The sequence below is a fragment of the Primulina eburnea genome, chromosome 14 (genome assembly GCF_022965805.1).
Source record: "Primulina eburnea isolate SZY01 chromosome 14, ASM2296580v1, whole genome shotgun sequence".
Taxonomy (NCBI): domain Eukaryota; kingdom Viridiplantae; phylum Streptophyta; class Magnoliopsida; order Lamiales; family Gesneriaceae; genus Primulina; species Primulina eburnea.
In genome coordinates, this window is record NC_133114.1 from 26,261,164 (window position 1) to 26,281,611 (window position 20,448).

Sequence of the window (20,448 nt, forward strand, 5' to 3'; positions counted from 1 at the left end):
TTATTTATTTATTTATTTAATAGAGGAGAGTTTTTCAATTTGAGGGGCCTTGCATGTGAAAATTCATATAGCTCGACATAGAATAAATTGTTTAGTGTAGCACTAAATCACTCTTGGTGTTTTTTATACTCGGAAACTTTTGATTTATTTCATTATCGAATTTAAGACTGCACGTTCTTAAAATAAAAGTTCAAGATTTTATATTTTTAAATCAAACTCATCAATTATTTAATCAATGTTGAGTTTTGCAGCAAACTCGCTTTCAATGCAGACAATCAAAGAATTTTTCAAAAAGTACTCTTCTTACATCTTATTCCAAAGAGAAGTTTTAGCAATTTTGATAGCTGAGAATGTTCGTTCCATTGCTATAGAAACATGAAGTGTTAAAACAAGACGAATCAATATATCAATTAAGTGACAATATTGAACATTTTTCAATCTCTACTAATCGTCAACATAATTCAGAAATGGTAGAGATATTGTGAAATATTTTATTATTAATTATATCATACTTATAATTTTCCATCGATTATTCAAATAATGTAGTTTTTTTCTACTTAAATAAGCAAGATAGAATTTCTCTACAAGATTGTAAATATCATCAGAATTAAATTATTTAAAATTGTCTCGAGATTACAAAGCAATGCTAAGTCTAAGAAATTCTATAACCCCGTCATCAAATATGTTATTGAGCTATTCCACTTGAAAATCTATTACAACATAAAATACATCAAAACGGTGATGGTGCTCAAATGTCATAGAATCTTTTTGCTAGCACGAACATCTTATAGGAGATCTATAACAAACATTTTATTAACAAACGTTTTATTATTTGGTATCTCAATATAATTACTATCACAAACAAGTTGCACGTTCATTAGAAGAATATAATAACTTTATGTTTTCAAAGTATGATAACTTTATGTTTTCAAAGTATGAGGTAAAGCTTTTGTTATTGAGATAAAATCCATTGCATTTAAAATGTCTCAAGATTTTTTTTGCAAAGTTTGAAAAAATAAATATGTTATCTCCATAATCTCATGCATCAAATATAGAAATGCATAATAAAATTATCTTAGATTAAACAAAAAAAACCTGTAGCTTCCCCCATATATAATTCTAAGATTTTTCTTTTACCATGTGCTCAATCACTATAATCACACAGTTGTACACATCTATCATACTGGAAATCGATTACAAGGAGAACTCTATCGCATCTTGCCAGCTCGCCTGCAAAGTACAATGAAAAATATATTTTGAATGTCTGATGATGTATATTTTTCATTTTTTGGTGCTTTTTTAAACATCATTAATTTTAACATCTATTTTCGCATAAACTTTATCATCTTTATAATATTACCTTGATTTTTGGATGATTAAGATTCATCGTGTCCCTCAATACATATCCTTGCAAACAAAGCCACCGAATGCTTTCAATTGTAGTCGTAAACCTCAATCATTTCTTCTTAACCTCTTCTGATATTTATGCATTTATCACTCGATGTGACCATTTATATTCATCAAAACACTCAAAAATTTCACGACATTGTTATGTGGTGAAGTTAGACTTCACATATATTGATAAAAGCATATCTCTGCCCATCATTAACTCTTGTCTCTAAAATCATGAACTTTACTTGTAGGATAACAAGTATTTTTTCCTGGAAAATAAAACAAGGAAAGCAGAAGACTGCATCTATATTAGGAGAGTATTCCAACCAAGAAAATTTCTCAAACCAACATTTTTGAACTACTCGATATTGTTTTATAATTTGGTTCACCGAAACTTTATAATAAGTTGATACGATCCCCTTAAAATATAAACTTGTCTAATTGAATCTATTTCATTGACATGACATTGCCATATTAGAATACACATGGTTGGATCTAGTTGAACATAATCACCAACATTACTATCCACTATTTGATATTCATCACGATTTGAGATGCCAGCATTTGTTAGAGAATGCTCCTTGCTAATTAATATGCTAGCTTTTGGTTTGAAAAATAAAAACATAATTTTCTTCTTGTTTCTTCGAGCTTGCTTTAGAAAAACCAACAAAATTTAAAAATGCAAGAATAAAAGAAAAATTCTCACAATCATTTTCTCAAACACGTTATGTACAAGTTACAAATTAATGACAACCCAAAGAAAGAATCGGTCTCTTGTGAGGCCATATCATAAATCTTTATCTGTGAGAAGATCAACCCTATCGATATTCACAATAAAAAATGATACTCTTACTATAAAAAATAATATTTTTTCGTGGATGACCCAAATAAAAGACTCATCTCACAAAATACAACTCGTGAGACCGTCTCACATAAGTTTTCGCATCAAAAAAATACAAAAAGTACAAATATTATCCCTGTAATAATCCTATAACTCGGCAAAAAAATCACCACACGTATAAAATCAACTTGCCCAAACAAATAAACGAAGGCATTAACGAATTTTCAACAATAAATTTTGACATCAACAAATTTAAAATCATAAAATAATTGCAATACTAATTCAACCCAAATTTACAGGGCTTGCCGAAATATACCTCCAACTCAATAAACTCTGGTATATACTAAATTAACTCAAATAATAGTCAATATTTGTGCGATAATTGAAATGGAATCAAATTAAATCGAAGCGAATAATTTCTCCTCATCCGACAACCTATTAATTCAAACAATAAAATTTATCATTGTTAGAATCGGTGAATGAGATCCTACCTATTTGGGCACTACCCTCACTTTATTTCAACGGGTAAGATCTTGCCACACATACAATTTCAAAAAAAAAAGTGGGTCTTATATATGCATGGACAAATCTTGACCATCCAACCTATCATGAGACAATATCCACATGAGAAGAATGAAATAAACTGTTAGAATCATAGCTACACGACCCAAAACAAAACCGAAAATCGTCGGAAAAATCGAATAACAACTAGAGTAGAAATGGAGCCGCGAGTAAGGGATTCGGGTTTCAGCTTGGTTCGCAATTTTACACCCCAAAATTAGTATCAAAATGAAGCTTATTACGTGAGAACAAAAACCTTCAATCAATTGTGAGTTTCCACCGGTGGAGGGCAGCGTTTCGTCGGCGAGAAGCATTGGATGATTTTTTGAGACGAGGGAGAAGGCAAAGAAGTCAATAGATACCGATAAGATACGCTTTGCCACACCTCATAGCTCACTTCCATACATGTTACACCTCACAGATAATCTCGATCCACACTTGCCATGAATCGTCTCAACCGCTCATTCTCGTGGTTCCCTCAACTTCAAATCCATCTGCCGATTGTCTGACCTCTTGGTCTCGAGCAAGTGATGGACCCAATCGCATGGTATCAAAATCAATAATTTTTTTTAATATCATGTTTAAAATGATAATTTCTCATATATTTCGATATTGATTTCAAGAAATTGAAAAATTACAATGATATAGTTGCAAAAATATTTGACGATCAACCAATTTTTATCGAATTTGAAAAAATATCTGAAGAAATGATTCAATCTTCTTATCTAGTAAATCAACCGACTTTCGAATTTGAAAAGATGTATGAAGAAATGGTTCGATGCTCTTATCTAATAGATTTACAAAATAATAATTTATTTGGCAAAAACTTATGTGAGACGGTCTCACGGGTCGAATTTGTGTGACGGATCTCTTATTTGGGTCATCCATGAAAAAATATAATTTTTTATGCTTAGATTATAACTTTTTATTGTGAATATGGGTAGGATTGACCCGTCTCACAGATTGGTATCCGTAAGACGGTCTCACATGAGACCAACTCTAATTATTTTGATCAAACTCGTGTATATAAATTATCTTGGAAAAATTCAACTGGCAACTCTGTGTGTGGTTCATCCCATTTTCTTCTCATCATCCTCTAGAGACTGATGTCAAGCCAAAACTACGAAAGGAGATAAATATGGGCGACGCGGTCTGCACACGCTGATTTCGGGATGACCCACCCGATTCGATGCGAGATTATATATATATATATATATATATATATATATATATATATATATATATATATATATATATATATATATATAGTATTCAAATGTCTTTATCTACTCTATTTTATTAAAGTCGAGGATATGATAGTTATAAAGGATATCAATTTTTTCTTCCAACTTTACCCTTATATGATATTAGTATTACACATTTGTTTTTTGTTTTGTTTTTTTAAATTTCAACACACTTTTATTTTTATTTTTCTTATTTCAACAATTCAAATATCAGTTTAGTCCTTTATAATCTGTCAAATTTCATTTTAGTCCATCGATATTGTAAAAAAAATAAAATGTACACATAATCACGTAGGCAGAATAATTAGTTTATTCTTATATGTGAGGTTTACATAAAAACAACTAACTCTACATGTAAAAAAAAACATTGATTGTAGGATCAAACACTTAACAATGACATAAATGTAGGTTGAACTCGACCGAAAATCACCAGCAACACAACATCATCTCTTCTAACTTGACGCTTTAGGTGGAGACTCTTCCTATCTTACAAAAAACAATATCCTTTACCAAAAAAGTTAATAAATGGATGTGCATGTGATTAACCATTTAAGAAAAATCGATATCGAAACTATATTTTTTTTCCCGATCGATATCGATCTATAATTAATGCAAGATAGATTTACTATTTTTATTTCTATACATAAACAGGTTGCATTCTTTTTCTTTTTCTTTTTCTTTTTTCTTTTTTTTTTTGGAAAAAAGAACAAATTTTTATGGAGTACTTTTATCAAGCTAAGTAATAATATTTTGATGTTGTAGGGAATTGCCAAATGAAATTGGTTTCTTTACAAATGCGATATGAGGATGATTTCGTTAAATTTAATGGCTGGAAAGTGTGCCGGGGACCAGAGCAGACATAGGGTAGGTGATTGGTCACCAAACTCCACCAAGGGTTTATGTATTTATGTCTTTTAAATGATTTCCAAAAGAACCCAAACAAACCTCATCTCTCAAATCTCTACTCTCTGATTTCGAGCGAAAAAATATTATTTCTTAAATTAATTTTTTAAAAATTTATCAATCAGTTGATATATTTCACGAAAATAGATACGTAGGATCGTTCCATATGATTAACATTTTTGAACAATAATAACGATACTTGTTTCTTTTCTTCTTTAAAAGAGTAAAGAGACTCCTTTATTCATTAGCATACGTGATTCTCATCAATATTCATTCATGTTTCCACTAAAATTGTTGTTCATATTTTTCTCGATTTTATCCTCCATCTTTCTTCTTCGATTGTTCCTACATCGGAGTGGTCTGATATATGTGGTCAGAAAATTTGCGGACTGGTTCGACGATCGATTCCATGTCCATCAGCACTTGAAAGTTCCCGAGTTCAACGATTCCACGCACCAGGAGAACCAATTTTACGGCCGGGTTTTGCTCTACGTCAATTCTTTGGCTTCTTTGGAGGATTCCGATTTCACCAATCTCTTCTCCGGGAAGAAGCCCAACGAAATAGTTTTGTCGCTCGACGATGATCAGGTGATCCACGATGTTTTTCTCGGAGCCAGAGTTTCTTGGCTCAACAGAGTCCAGAGGGATTCTGCCAACCAGCTGGTTACAAGGAGTTTTGTGCTGAAAATCAGGAGAAAGGATAAGCGTAGAGTTCTGAAACCTTATCTGCAACAGATTCATGCGGTTTCTGATGATATCGAGCAGCGGAGGAAGGAGCTGAATATCTATAATAACTGTGGAGGTAGGTGGAAATCTGTTCCGTTCAATCATCCCGCTAGTTTTGATTCGATTGTTATGGATTCGGATTTGAAAAGCAAGATACGGTATGATTTGGAAACGTTTCTCAAGTCCAAGCAGTATTACCATAAGATAGGCCGCGTTTGGAGGCGCAGCTACCTTCTTTACGGCCCTTCCGGCACCGGGAAATCCAGTTTCACAGCCGCAGTGGCGAATTTGCTGTGTTACGACGTGTTTAACGTCAATTTGTCACAGGTGCGGGATGATGCTGATCTGAATACGCTTCTGTTGCAGACTACATGTAAATCTCTGATCGTGATCGAACATTTGGATCTTTACATTTTGGAGAAGTCGGCGAATTCGAAGGTTTCCTCGTCCGGTTTCCTGAATTTTATGGATGGAATATTGAATTTCCAAGATGAAAGGATCATGATTTTCACCATGAATAGCAAAGAGGGGATTGACTCGAACTTGTTGAGGCCTGGAAGAATCGATGTCTGTATCCATTTCACCATGTGCGATTTCAATTCTTTCAGAGATTTAGCGTGTAACTACTTAGGAGTCAAAGAACACAAATTGTTTCCACAACTGGAGGAGATTTTTCAGAGCGGCGCCACCATGAGCCCCGCGGAGATCGGCGAGTTGATGCTGGCGAACCGGAACTCCCCGAGCCGCGCGTTGAAGTCGGTTATCACAGCCTTGAAATCGGCGTCATCACCGGCTGAGCTAACTTACGCGTCGGAAGAAGGCAGTGGCGCCGCCCACTGGAAGGAGACCGTGCCTAAAGAGTTTCGGAAGTTGTACGGTTTGCTAAGGATGAAAAGCTGCAAGAAATCTGGATCGTTTGATCATGATACCGATATGATCGAACGGTGACCAATTGTATTGTTAAAAATGAGTAACTAAATTTTTTTTATAAGCTTGCATTTATTTAATAATTATATACATATAAATAATTTTTGTCAGGTTAAAAAATATTGTGGTATGTACGGTTTTCAGCAATTAATAAACTTAAAAATTGCGATTTTAGTCACGTAACGCGATATATTTTATATGGCAAACACTTGTGTGAGACGGTCTCACGGGTCATATTTTTTGAGACGGATCTTTATTTAGGTAATCCATGAAAAAGTATTATTTTTTATGCTAAGAGTATTACTTTTTATGATGAATATGGGTAGAGTTGACCCGTCTCACAGATTGAGATCCGTGAGACGGTCTCACATGAGATCTACTCATTTTAGATTTTAGTCTTAGGCAAAAACTTGTGTGAGACGGTCTCACGGGTTATATTTGTGAGACAGATCTCTTATATATATAAGGTGTACAATATGCCATTTATTTTGGTTTTGGATTTTAAAAAATATAAAATTGATATACAAATAGTTTTGTTTGGTTTTCTATCAAAACAGTTTCGTTATTTCTATTTGATACAATTATTTTAATTAGTAAGTAAAATATATTTTAAAATATTTAAATTATATTTTTAGCAATTTATTTAATAAAACCTTAAATAAAGAGTCTAAATGAATTTAATAAATATCAATCAACTAAAAATTAACAAAAATATTCTTAATTCACTAACTATCATTCCATAATACACAAAGTCTAAATAAAAAATCAAAATTTATTATTCTAATTAAATTTAAATTTTTTCAATTAGTTGGATTTTGACATATATAATATGAAATTGAACAATATAAACTTCATTTTAAAATTTATATCCGAATTAAAAAAACATGATTTTTCAGTTTGGGTTTCAGTTTATTCGGATTGGATTTATGGTTTTTTCAGTTTAATCAAAGTTTGAGCACCTCTACATGAACTAATTGAATCGAAAACTTGAGCACTTTTTGTGTAACTAATTAAACTAGCATTAAATAATTGACTAGCAAACTACCATCCACACGGGGTTGGCAAGAAATAATGTGAGACGGTCTCACAGGTCGTATTTTGTGAGACATATCTCTTATTTGGGTCATCCATGAAAAAATATTAATTTTTATGCTAAGAGTATTACTTTTTATTATGAATATCGGTAGAGTTGACCGATTTCACAGATAAAGATTCGTGATACCGTCTCACAAGAGACCTCCCCTACGGAGTTATTGGGTACCAAAAAATTTGATTATATGTATATGTATGTATGCAGCTTTATTCGGTGGGCTCTATTTTGACAAGAAAGAAGAAAACAAGAAGATTGAGTGGCCAGTGTGTAGGTAGTTGGCAATGTACTGGAACTCGGATGGAGCCAGAAAGAAAAAAAGGATCCTACACTTACGTTTTTGGTGGTTCATAAGCTGTCACGATGCTAACACCACAATGATTCTGTTTTCTTTCCAATAAAAATTTTATACATAATTTCTGAAAAATGTTACATTTTATTTCAGTCGAATATAGAAAAATAGTAGTTCCCTCTGTTCCCTAATTTGGTTTGGGATTGGTCATCGGCAAATTTCAGTATTGAATTTTGGCAATTTGAGTCCTTTGTGCTAGTGTGCATGTCATTCTTTATATCAAATCATCTTGACATCAACGTGGAAAAAAGAATAAAAATTATTTAAAAAAATCTAAGACATGTTATTAATATTGAAATTTGATATTATAAAATACCAAAATTACGATGAGGCAAACACATAATAACAAAATTGCAGTTTTCCACCTGGATGAAAATCTTGATTTTGCATGTACATGTTCTTTCTTATCTTGGATATGGAGGACTAATAAAATAATAGCCACATGCAAAATCATCTCATTATTATTATTATTTGTTTGAGTAGCATTCTTAATTTCGATAAATTAAAAGATATGATTTCTCGAGCCACCAAACTGTTATTTTGACAGTCCGACAAATTTATAATAATGTATAATAGGATGTTGAAACTCGTGGGATTAATTTTCGATCTACTTGGTATTCATTCACAAGTCATTTAGGCATAGTTTGGTATATATGATAGGATAAATATGTGATATATAATATAAGAATAAGTTAGGATAAATAAGATGTAAGATATTATACTGGATGTTTGATATGATTTTAATAAGAGTGATTAAATTTATATATTAGATTATAAATGACAAAATTAGCCTTAATCATAATAAATTTTATAATTTCAAAGTTGTTGCTTCAGTTCATATTTTTTATTTGTTCATACGCCGATAGTGCTTGCATGATTTATTTATTTTTACCTAATTTTATATATTATATAATATGATAATTGAGCCTTTGATTTTGTGAGTTAAGTCAAATATCAATTTTTAATGTTAATCGGGTGATACTAATAATTTTATTATGATTTATAAAAATTATTTATATAATTATCTCGAATTCATTTATATAATTATCATATTATATAATATATAAAATAAATAAAAATATTTATTTGATTTTAACTTCTACCTACTAGCATAGATTTATAAAAATCATTTATAAATTGAGGGTAATTAAGTTATTTCTAGTGTATTTTATCCTTAAATAAAAATTATCACACCTAATAGAAGGGATATTTTATCTTTCTAAAAAATTATTTATCAAAGGCCCATGATATTATCACGAGCTTTTTAAAAATGTACCAAACATGGGATAATGATCCCATGTATCAAACTATGTGTAGAACCCGTAAATTAGACTGCGTATAAGCCATGCATAATTCTAGGATTTAAAATTAAAATGATTTTTATTGTATGAGCATTTAAATTCTTTTCTTTAAATTTATTTATTTTACACAGTAGTTTGATTGTTATCTTTTCAGTTAAATAAGTGAGGCCGGACTGGAGATGGAGTATTGAGATAAGTTAATAAAGATTCATTTAAGAAGTTGTAATTTAGCATGTTTATTTCATTAATTTATGTTTAATTATTTTTATGCATTTTATGCATAATTCATGCATTGTAGAATTTAATTCATGAAGTTTTAAAAGTTCACGCATTAAGATTTCTAGGTGCATTTCACGTTCGAACGAGGATCGGAGACCGGAGAATTTTCAGAAAAATTATTTTTATCACACGATCTATTTTTATAAATTAAGATAAAATTTTTTTAAGCGTACTTTTCAAAAATGAGAATTTTTGGATATTTTTACCCGCATGATTTTAATTTTTAAACGGTACGCTAATTTTATCGCATCGGGGGACTTTTTAATGGTTCGGCTATTATTTTCAAAATCTTTCCAACTCGAAATATTTTTCGGGAGCGTGTTTGGATTTAATGGGCCTATTCTAAGCTTATTGGGCTTAATTATCTTTTTAAAACTTTAATTGTTAATTTAAGGCCCATTAGTGGAGTGTTAGCTATTTAAATATTGCCTAATTATCATCTAAACCTAAACCTAATTATTTTGCATAGCCGACACTCCCATTCAGAACCTCTCACCCTCGGTTTCAGACCCAGCAGCCGAAAGCTTGAGTTGTTGGTTTGTTTTGCAAAGAAAACTTCTCCCGGATCTCCCTCCCACGCTCTGGTTCTACAAACTCATCAGGCATGCTTGTTATTTTGTTTCTGCATCATGAACATCCATATTAATGTTGTGTGTGCATATCTTCAGGAAATCATCCGATATAATTAGGGACTCGAGAGATCCTTCGGTTTTGCACTATATTATTACATTTCTGTGTGGTGTTGCTCACGGTTTCTTTGATCTGTGCGAAGGGCTGCCAGTAGTTGATGCTAAGGGGCTGTTCTTGGTGGTAAGTTGGAGTTATGAGATTGTTAGGAGGGCTGGTGGTGATTTTGGTGACAGCCGAGAGAGGGGTATTGATCATCGGGTGGCTCATCTTGGGTGCTAGCGTTGGGTGCTGTGTTGTAAACTGCATGGGGATGATTGGGTGGTCAAGGTAGGTTCTTTAGGGTCTATTCTAGGGCTATGGTTGGTGAGTTCAGGGCTGGTCTAGTAGGAAGAGGTAGAAACGTGAGATATGAGGAAGAATAATGCAAAGAGTGGCATAAAAAGGTAGAGCCGAGAACTTTGGGACAACTCCTGGAATTTATCAGCAGCTTTGTGGGGTTAGTTTAGGAGGCTAAATAAGGTCTTAATGGTGGCCCTTAAATGATGGACACGTGATGGGTGATAGGAGTGGACCGAATGATTTAAGGGATTGTGATGTGTTGGGATATGAGTTTGCAAGAGGGGCCGAGAGCTTTGATGGTATGGTGAGGATTTCAGCCGTGAGTTAGGGGCATAATGATATTGGTTTAGGAGTATTATAATGTTTGTAAATTATGGCAAAAAGTTGGGAAAGCTTTAGTTAATTTTTGGTTCGATTCGGGATAAAACCGGGACTCCGGTCCAAGTTTTAAAACGAATCGGTTAAGTTGAAAATTGGGCTCGAATTTAAGTCTAGGAATACTTTTAAAAATGTTTTGAGACATTTTAGGGAGTTTGGTAAGTTTCGGGTCAATTTTAGAGGTCCAGGGTTGAAACGATAATATTTGGGTTTCCAGGGGCAAAATGATCATTTTGCACCCGGGGAGAGATTTTGGTCCTAGCAGCGCCCTGAGCACAAATCATGATATTTTTAAATGTTCATGCATCACGTTTACGATTTTTACGCTATTATAATAATTATGGTGCATGCTTAATTTAAAGGAATTAAGTGAGGAAGAGAAGAGCACTCCGTCTCCGCCGCGCCGCGTCGTTATTTCGTTTGTTTTCTGTCAAAACAAACCAAGGCATGTTTATATCTCCTTTGACTCTTCAATCAAGTCATATAGATATTTTTAAAATTATCGCAAGTAAATGATTTTAATACAGGAGATTGAAATTTTTCAGATTTGATGATGCCATTTAATTATATTACGTGCATAGAAATTTAAAATGTTCATTTTTGAGATTTATGCGATATTGCTTGTGGCCGTAGCACTATCATGGGAGACTTTGTAAATCCGGTCGCCAGTTACCGGTCAGTTTCAGTTTGTACCACCCAGTATACTGTGGCATTTTGTCTGATCAGACGAGCATATTTAAATCCGATCGCCAATTATCGGTCCGGTCGCCAGTCACCGGTCATTTTGCAGTTTATATTAGTGCAGTGGCCACTTGCGGATACCATAGTCTCACCAGAAAATTGTTACTTGATATTTATGACAGGGCTCGATGGAGCAACCATTTTTACTACGATGTTCAGTTTAGTTATGCACGTATTATAATTGTTTATGGCGAAGTATTTTCACTTTATGACTCCTGATACGACATCTTACCCCATGCAAAATTTTACTATTTATTTATGTACTCGTTATATACGATTTATGCATGCTGAGTCTTTAGACTCACTAGACTTGATTGATGCAGGTACTGCTGATGTCGTGGCTGAGGGCGGGGACCAGTGAGCTAGCTTGGTCGGCAGTAGTGGGACCCGAGGACCTCATTTTCAGCACTTACGATTCTTATGCTCAAACATTTTACCTCTTGTTGAATTATTTTAAATTGTTACTTTGTAAACATTAAATTCTTCCGCTGCTATTTTTAAACATTAAACATTATTTAACAGTTTATTTTATGAGGTTGATACTTCATTTAGTTTAAAAGAAAATTTTAAATTTTTTTCGCAAAAATTTTCAAGCACGAATTTTCGGGCCTTTACACTATGCCTTAATATACTCGCGTAAATGCTGAAATCAAGTGGATGCTTAATAATTAATCGCATTCCACTTGAAATCGGTTATTTGCCACTCCTCAGCCCCAGGTTTTATCGAACCAAGTCCATTTTCTTTGGTAAATAAATTTAGTCTTAGAGGCATACATACATACCTATCTATGTATCTATATATTATGTTGTAAAACAAGAAACCTTTGCCCAGGTTTTATTGAACCAAGTTCAAAAATCATCTTAGAATTCGCTAAGTTTTGTGATTAGGAGTTCTCCTACAACAAAATACAAGTCGTTGTACTCTGAGAGAGAAATGTTGCGTTCTATAAGTAAGTACCGTGTGTGAGACAAATTAGTCTTAAAGAAATAGAGCTCAACTCTGACCTCAAGTTACATTCTATTTTTGCCTTGTCTCAAGGTTTGTTGCAACATCTCACACAACAACTTCCAGACAATTTTAGACTTACACATCCTCCAGCACCCGCAGTCTCCAGGATTGTTGCTTAATAATCAATCCATACAAATTGAAATACACACATTATTCTGCAAATTAATAATAGCAATAGATTGAGTGAATCAAAATCAAAGTGCACCGGTATATCATATTCATATTTTTATTAAGAGAGTTTGCATCATTTTGTGGCTATAAAACTTCTGATTTGTAGTGTTATTATTTAAAATAGAAGTCGTTATATTTTGGATTAATTGTCACATTCTGTGAGCATAACGTGTGAGACAAACTCGTTTAAAGACAAAGAGGTATTCTCTTGTCTCTAACTCAAATTTGTTATAAATCTATATTTGAGTTTCGTTTTCTTCAAATTGCAGTCCCCGTAATGGCTTATTGAAGAAATCAGAACCAACATAATTTTTTGTCAGTTGAATATCTTACACACGATATTCAACTGACATAAGTAAAATTTGAAACGATAACCAATTTATATGGAAGATGGTCATTTCTACTCCGGCGTCATTCTAATGTATTTTTTTTCCTTAAATAGTATTTGTGAATCGGATCTTATAATCGTCGCTTGAGATTTAAGTATATAATATCTCAAAAGTTAGATTTTTCAATATCACGTCGATATATATTAATTTCCTGTGAGAAAAAGTAAAAGATCACTTGATTAGCACCCGCAAGATTCATCAATATTTACACATATATATGATACCGGAGCAGAAATCAATTTAACATAACGGTGGTTGTACTTATTCGTAAAAGAGAAGAAAAGAAGCCAGAAATAATAATTATGAAGACGATGCAGATGCAGATGCAGTTGGTTGGAGGTGGGCTTGAATGGCTTTTTCAAGCAATACATCCGCATTTTGCATGATCCCCGGGCTGAGTCTGACCATAAGAATGCAGAACTCCATCTGGTTAAGCGCGCCATCTCCATCCAAGTCACCTTCTCGCACCATAGCCTCCACATCTTCTTCTTCCAATCCCAAAAGTTTACAGTTGTTTTGCAGACTGGTGGGAGTGATCAACCCTTTCTTCGGATCTGCCAGAAGTTGGAAACCCACGCAAAGCTCTCCTACAAACCTATCCACATCCAACTTTTCTGCCATCACATCCAACAAGTCTTCATATTCGGCCCCTAATTCACCTTTCCTTTCCATTTTCTTTTCTTTGTTAGCTAGAAACACTCAGCACTCGATCATGGAAAAATTCGTAAGCCCCTGTGCTCCTTTTATAGGAAAACGTACCAGGGTTAGGACAATGGAGTAATTATGCTTACTCCACTGACATGATTAATTTATTCTTTCCTAATCTTAGTTTAGTAAGTAAACATTTGATATATACCATGATCGTAAAAGCGTCACATGTATTTTTTCATATAAAACTCAATTCGACCTTAATATTATTGGTACATTAACCAGGTCTTAAACGTATAAATCGTGTCCACAGTTATTTTTTTGGGTCCACCAGTGGTCTTTGTCGAGTGCTTAGGAGTTGCTCATGTAGCTTGTAAGAAAGATAGTTGCAAGAAAAATGAACGATCCCCCATTTTCGAAATTCTTTTTTATATCGCTCACGTACGGGTTGACAAGTGTTTGTTCATGTATCTATTTTAGGTCGTTGGCATTAGATTCCACGATATGGTGATTTTCCAGGAAGTTGCTAGTTTATAGTGGGACTTTTATATGTGATTGGTGATGTTATCTTGACGTACGTGCTAGCTTTTTCCTCGAAGTTTCATATTTGGTGCATATCTCATCGTTTGCTTGTTATTCTTGTACTGTACGTATTGTCAGTTCAGAATTCACAATGATATTTCCCAAGATTTGAAATGAATTTTGGAAACGGCGAGGCTTTTGCCTCTCGAAATAACACTTTCAAATCTCGTAAGTTGATATGTTTTTCGTTTTAGTCCAATAATTTTGTCGATATTTGGTTTTCATTCGTTAACTTAGATTTTTTTTTTGGTCTTTTCACTTGAAACTGCTGAATTTATTAAATATATTTTTTTTTATTTGGGGTCAATTCTTTCTTTCAAGATTCACGTAACAATACTAAAACAGATATTATACACATCAAAATCTGTCTAAACAAAATAAAAGGAAACAACAAGGTTTTTTTTCTCATATTTTGAAATATTGAGTGTGGTTTTGCTTTATTTTTTTCATTTGTTTTTGTTTTGATTTGTTTTGGTTTATTCTCGTTACTCGAGTTATGTAAAAAAACATCGATGGCAGAAAAAAATAATCGAATAAGTTAGTGGCTTTAGAAAACCAAAAGCTAAGAATCTTACTGCTTTTTTTTAGGTGTTTTTTTTTTTGTTTAAAAAAAAACTCTTTGGGCATTGTCTTTATTTTTCGATTATATGACTCGTGGTATAGAGAATAAATTGAATGATAATATGATTATTTTTTAAATGTAATTATTGTAAAAGTTGAGACATATGTGAGACCATCTCCAAGCATTAATTCTATTTTAATGCAAGTTTTGTACTAAAATAATTGAATTTCTACACCAAATTCAACATCCAACTCCAACCTAGCTATTTATTTCAAATTTTACCAAAAAAAATATTCTCGTAATATTTTTTTATTTTACATATATTAATAGTTTTGTATTTGTGTTAGAATTAACAATTCCAATTGTTATTTTTGTATTTTTATAAATTATATTATTCCATTAAAATTTTCATTTGTATTTGGTTATTATATTATCTATAAATCACTAAATCAAACCGTTAATCAAATATTTTTAGTTAATATAAATAAATAAATATTATTTAAAAATCTATTTATAAATTTATTTGATAGATTTTAATTTTGTTTTTAAATATCAAATCATTAAAATAATAATTATAATCTTAAAAAATAAATAAGATAATTAACATATTTTCATAATAACTAAAAACAAAAAAAGAAAAAATTTTAAAAAGAAGATGTGGTGCAGAGCTATCCTCTGTACCAAATTTTGGTTGGAGATAGCATGAGAAAACCACGTAAGTCTAAAAATTTTGCAATTTTTATTATTTTATGTTGCATTAAAGTTTCAAATTTCACATTATTTTTCACCGTTTTCTTTGTCCAAATGCGAGATTAAAGTAGAGAAGTCTAGCTAACCCGGATTTTTTGTTTCTACTATATATCACTACTTATCCTAATTGATTTATTCGTTACAACTTATATTTTAAGTAGAAGATACTGGAAAACAAATATGTCTAATTTTTCAGTTTCAACTCTTTCGAAAACATAAGTAAATAATGAGCGACTAATATTGAAAGTTGCCTGATTAATTTGATTCATTTCCTGAAGTGAATGAACATAATTGATACCAACCTCTCGTTTTTCAGGAAGGAGCTTCTCTTGAGCAAATGGGGACTCCAAAGGTGGCGAAGCCTTCTCCAGTTCTGGACTCTGGAGGTTCGAGCTATTGTGTCCGCAGAGTCTACTCCCGAAAAGGAGCAACAATACCACTTTCGAATAATCACTTTCCCGTCCGTTCCATCTATATAGATCTATCTATCTTTCAAGTGTCTCGAGATTTCTTCTATTGTTTCATGTGTAGATCAATTTTTAAAAGAAAAGAATGTTTTTCACTTGATGAAATAAATATTATAAAAAATCGGTATATATATATATATATATATATATATATATATATATATATATATATATATATATATATATATATATATATATATATATATATGAAAATTATATGTTTAAAGTGTCGTAAGAAAATATTTGTGCCTGTAGTACGATAAAAATATTAGACATCTTAATTGAATATTGTACCCGATATACATTGTTCTCTCGAACTACTATATCGTAGCTGAAGTACGTTAAATGATTTATATCAAGCATGATCTATGTTATTTGGAGGAAATTGATTACCACTTAAATTACATTTTTATTGTAACTTTAAATAGATTTATTAAGGATCGAGAAGATCACTAATGCTTGTGAAAATATTTACTGAGAATAATAATTATCAGTAAAAAAAGTTTTGTTGATTATTTTTCAAATGCCTCATATCAACTATTGAACCATTGATTCTGAAAATAATGCAACATATATTTGGAGATGTGATATATTACCTGCAACTAGGGGTGAGCATTCGGTTAATTCGGTAACTGACCGAACCGAATTATCCATAACCGAACCGAACCGAAATATTTAGCAATAACCGAACCGACCGAATTAATTTTCATAACCGATGAAAACCGAACCGAATTAAAATCGGGTTGACCGAATTAATCGATTAGTTTTAAAAAAAAATTGTGATTTAACTTTAGTTATATATGTAATTTTTTTTAACACTACTTTTACACAAATGCATAAAAACATAAAATCACACACATCACAAATGTATATGTTTTATTTGAACACAATTAATACATATTATATCGATTTTAAAATTAAAAATTAAAATATTTATAAAAATTGATAAATAAAAAATCATTAAATAATAATATTTATTATTTCGGTTAATTTGGTTAATCGATTTCAAAATTTTGAAAACCGTCACCGAACCGAATTAACCGATATAACCGAATTTTTTTAATTTGAAAACCGAATTTCCAAAATAACCGAACCAAATTTTCGAATTGGCTCGGTTCGGTCGGTTAATTCGGTTTAACCGAAATCTTGCTCACCCCTACCTGCAACAAATATTATAGAAATTATGACAATTAATTAATGTTGATATTGTCTTAAGTTAAAGTTTATTAGTAAAATTATTGATTGTGCAAAAAAAAAAAAAATGCAATATATTGAGTCTCTAGGAGATATTGAAAATATGTTGGAATTTATGCTGAAGTATGTTGAATTAATAACAATGAGATTTTTAGGATGCAATAACAATTGTTATTTTAGTAAAACAATGTTTTCCAACATTGAAAGGGATAAACATTGAAGTTAAATTTATATCAATGAAAATGTGTTGTCTTTTTTATTATTTTATTTTTTATCAATTTTTGTGAAATATAAGTGAACCCGAAGTTCAAAATTTCAAATACATTCTTTGATATAATGTTCAATAGATAAAATATATTATTTATCTCTTATAGTTTTTCTAGTTGAACAATTTAAACTTTCTCGTATGAACCACTATAAATATAATTGGTTTTTAAATATAGAACCAATAACCCCTTCAAATGAAATTACAGAATAACTTATATGTCAAAATTAAAGAGATTGATCGTCTTGAAGATAGCGTGACATAAATAATAGTAAAACCTTCAAAAGGTTTAGGTGTCTGAAACATCTGAAATAAATTGATGTCATACAAGAACATATTGTATTTTACTTGCAAGTAAATCTAAAATACGTCATAAGCGTGCGTGGTCGACCAATAAATTCAAAAGATTTTCTATCCTAAAAGTATAAAAACTCCAGAAGAAGTAATTTTAGATGATACAATGAAAGAATTTGATAAATCAAAATAATTTTATTTCTAATGAATAACAAATATCAGTAAGAAATTATATTTAAACAAATTATTTGTTTTATCAAAACTATGAGATCGAAGTAATATGATTATTGATAATTATTTTGATATCATCTTTTATCAGTATGAAAAACAATGAATACATAAAACTGTAGTTTGTATATATTGAATATATATTGACATATAAACTTTATGGACTAAACTCAATCCAATTTTTTTAAAAAGTCCCCAAGTACATAGTGAGACAATGTTTTCACTTGTCATGGATGTTGACTAAATAGTGATATACAAAGAAAAATCCATGAATGATTTGAAATATCAACTCAAAGATTATCTTTTCAATAAAATGACAAAAGTAATTATGAGGATTGAGATATTACTCCATACACATATAATTCATTCATATTAGTAGATATGAATGCAAAATTTACTAAAATTGCAAGTAATTGAAATACAAATGTAATTAGATGAAAGATTTTGAAAATATGAAATTTTCTTTTGAGCAAAGAATTCAATATTTTCATAAGGATTATATATTAATTGATCATAGTACACAATAAAGAAAAAACTTTTATATGGATATGTTACATCCCTTAATATGTGTTTGATAGTGCTAAAAAAATCTTTGATCCTAAATTATCATATCTAAGCATTTGAAGATAATGTTGTCGATCTTTTCACGAGAGGATTTTTATATTTGGAGATAATAATCGTAGGCATGTTATTAGTTTTTTAGATCATAGATGGTTAATTTGTACCTGTAAATACTACTATTGTCCTCATTTTTTGGTGTGTTGAAAACAATGAAAGCTACAAACTCCCTTCCATTTTCTTCTGTATATGTTTCTGTTAAATTTTATTTTCTTTTCTGAATTTCTGGAAGACGGTGCATGGATTTGATTGTAAAGATTAGTCATTATTTTAACTTTCTTTGGTTTTTTTGTTGAGATGCAATGACTGGTTTGTGTTGTCTTTTTCTCTGTTTGAAGCTGTTATCTCTTGCAACTCTCAACAAGGTTAGATCCGAATAGTGAATCAATGGAGTTCTGCCCAATATGTTCAAATATGCTGCTATATGAGTTGCCTCACATCACATGGAGCGGCCAGCCAGATTCTTCTGCCCAACATGTCCTTGTGTATGTCAAATAGAGAACAAGGTAATTTGCTTGGCCATCTGTAATATATTTTTCTGTTCTTTTCTTTTGTGTTTATGGATACATGCGCGGGTTTATGTTTAACAGGTTAAGATAAAGAGACACTTACGCTTGGCTAAGAGGCTAATCCATCCCATTTTCTCCAAAGACGACAACAAGAGTTTCAACACCACCTCGGGTCTCTACAGCTCTACTCCATACGATTTTGCTATCTTGGTGTTTTTTGAGTGTTTTTATCTAGGACATCAACACCTTCCTAGATCAGGCCTTGTGTTTTATAGAGTATTTTATGGTTTTCGTGCTTCTTATCTATATGTTTGCTCTTTCTCCTTGTTCGGTGCAAGTGCAATAAATTCGACTTCTGCTGCTATTTGTGATTAATCGTGTAAATGATTTTGGTTACGTTTGTTCGTTGCGCAGCGGTTGCCTGCCCCGAGTGCAATCACAAGGAAGCTTATTTCTCCCAAGTGCAAACCAGGTCACCTGATGAACCAATGACCTTATTTTACAACTGCAAGAAATGCAATCACACTTGGAGAGAAGACTAATGCTTCCATTTTCTTAGTAGGGGACTTCAATGTGTATTTCTCATTATATATCGTCCATTTAGTTGGGTAATATTTATTGGATCGAATATGGTGTCAATTTTACTCTCCAAAAAGTTTGATTATATGTCTGGTTTGTTGGGGGAAACAAACTTGTAGATGTTAAATCATATTACAAATTATTTGATAAATTTATTATCAAATTTTAATATAATGATAGTTGAGTAGTTTTTAGGATGTCATGAAAATTTGAGTTAAAAGAAATAATTGTGAAGATGTAATATATGGATAGATTGTTGTAGGATCGAGTATTTAGCAGTTTAAGTAACATGGTTCGATCGTTCTTCCAGTAGGGACAGTTATTACACACAATAATATCTTTCTCAATAGTGGACTTTTTGCGATCAATCAGAATCGAATCAGTGATCTTGACTTAGATACCAATTTGAAAACCGATCGATCGACGTTTTACCAAAAGACTATAGCTGGTGGTAACATTGCAACTCAAAATTTTTAAAT

At 31.7% G+C, this 20,448-nt stretch overlaps 2 protein-coding genes and 1 pseudogene across 2 annotated transcripts; 2 read left to right on the forward strand and 1 right to left on the reverse strand.

Annotated features, from left to right (window-relative positions):
- The first annotated feature begins 4,977 nt into the window (after positions 1-4,977).
- LOC140812609 (AAA-ATPase At2g46620-like) lies at positions 4,978-6,768 on the forward strand. The gene has a single exon (XM_073170919.1). It carries the CDS (start codon positions 5,218-5,220, stop codon positions 6,613-6,615), a length of 1,398 nt encoding a protein of 465 aa, XP_073027020.1. The 5' UTR covers positions 4,978-5,217; the 3' UTR covers positions 6,616-6,768.
- A 6,805-nt stretch (positions 6,769-13,573) lies between these two features.
- LOC140811295 (calcium-binding protein KIC-like) lies at positions 13,574-13,945 on the reverse strand. The gene has a single exon (XM_073169159.1). The coding sequence runs from the start codon at positions 13,943-13,945 to the stop codon at positions 13,574-13,576; it is 372 nt and encodes a 123-aa protein (XP_073025260.1).
- A 4,960-nt stretch (positions 13,946-18,905) lies between these two features.
- LOC140812234 (uncharacterized) lies at positions 18,906-20,171 on the forward strand (annotated as a pseudogene).
- The last annotated feature ends 277 nt before the right edge of the window (positions 20,172-20,448 follow it).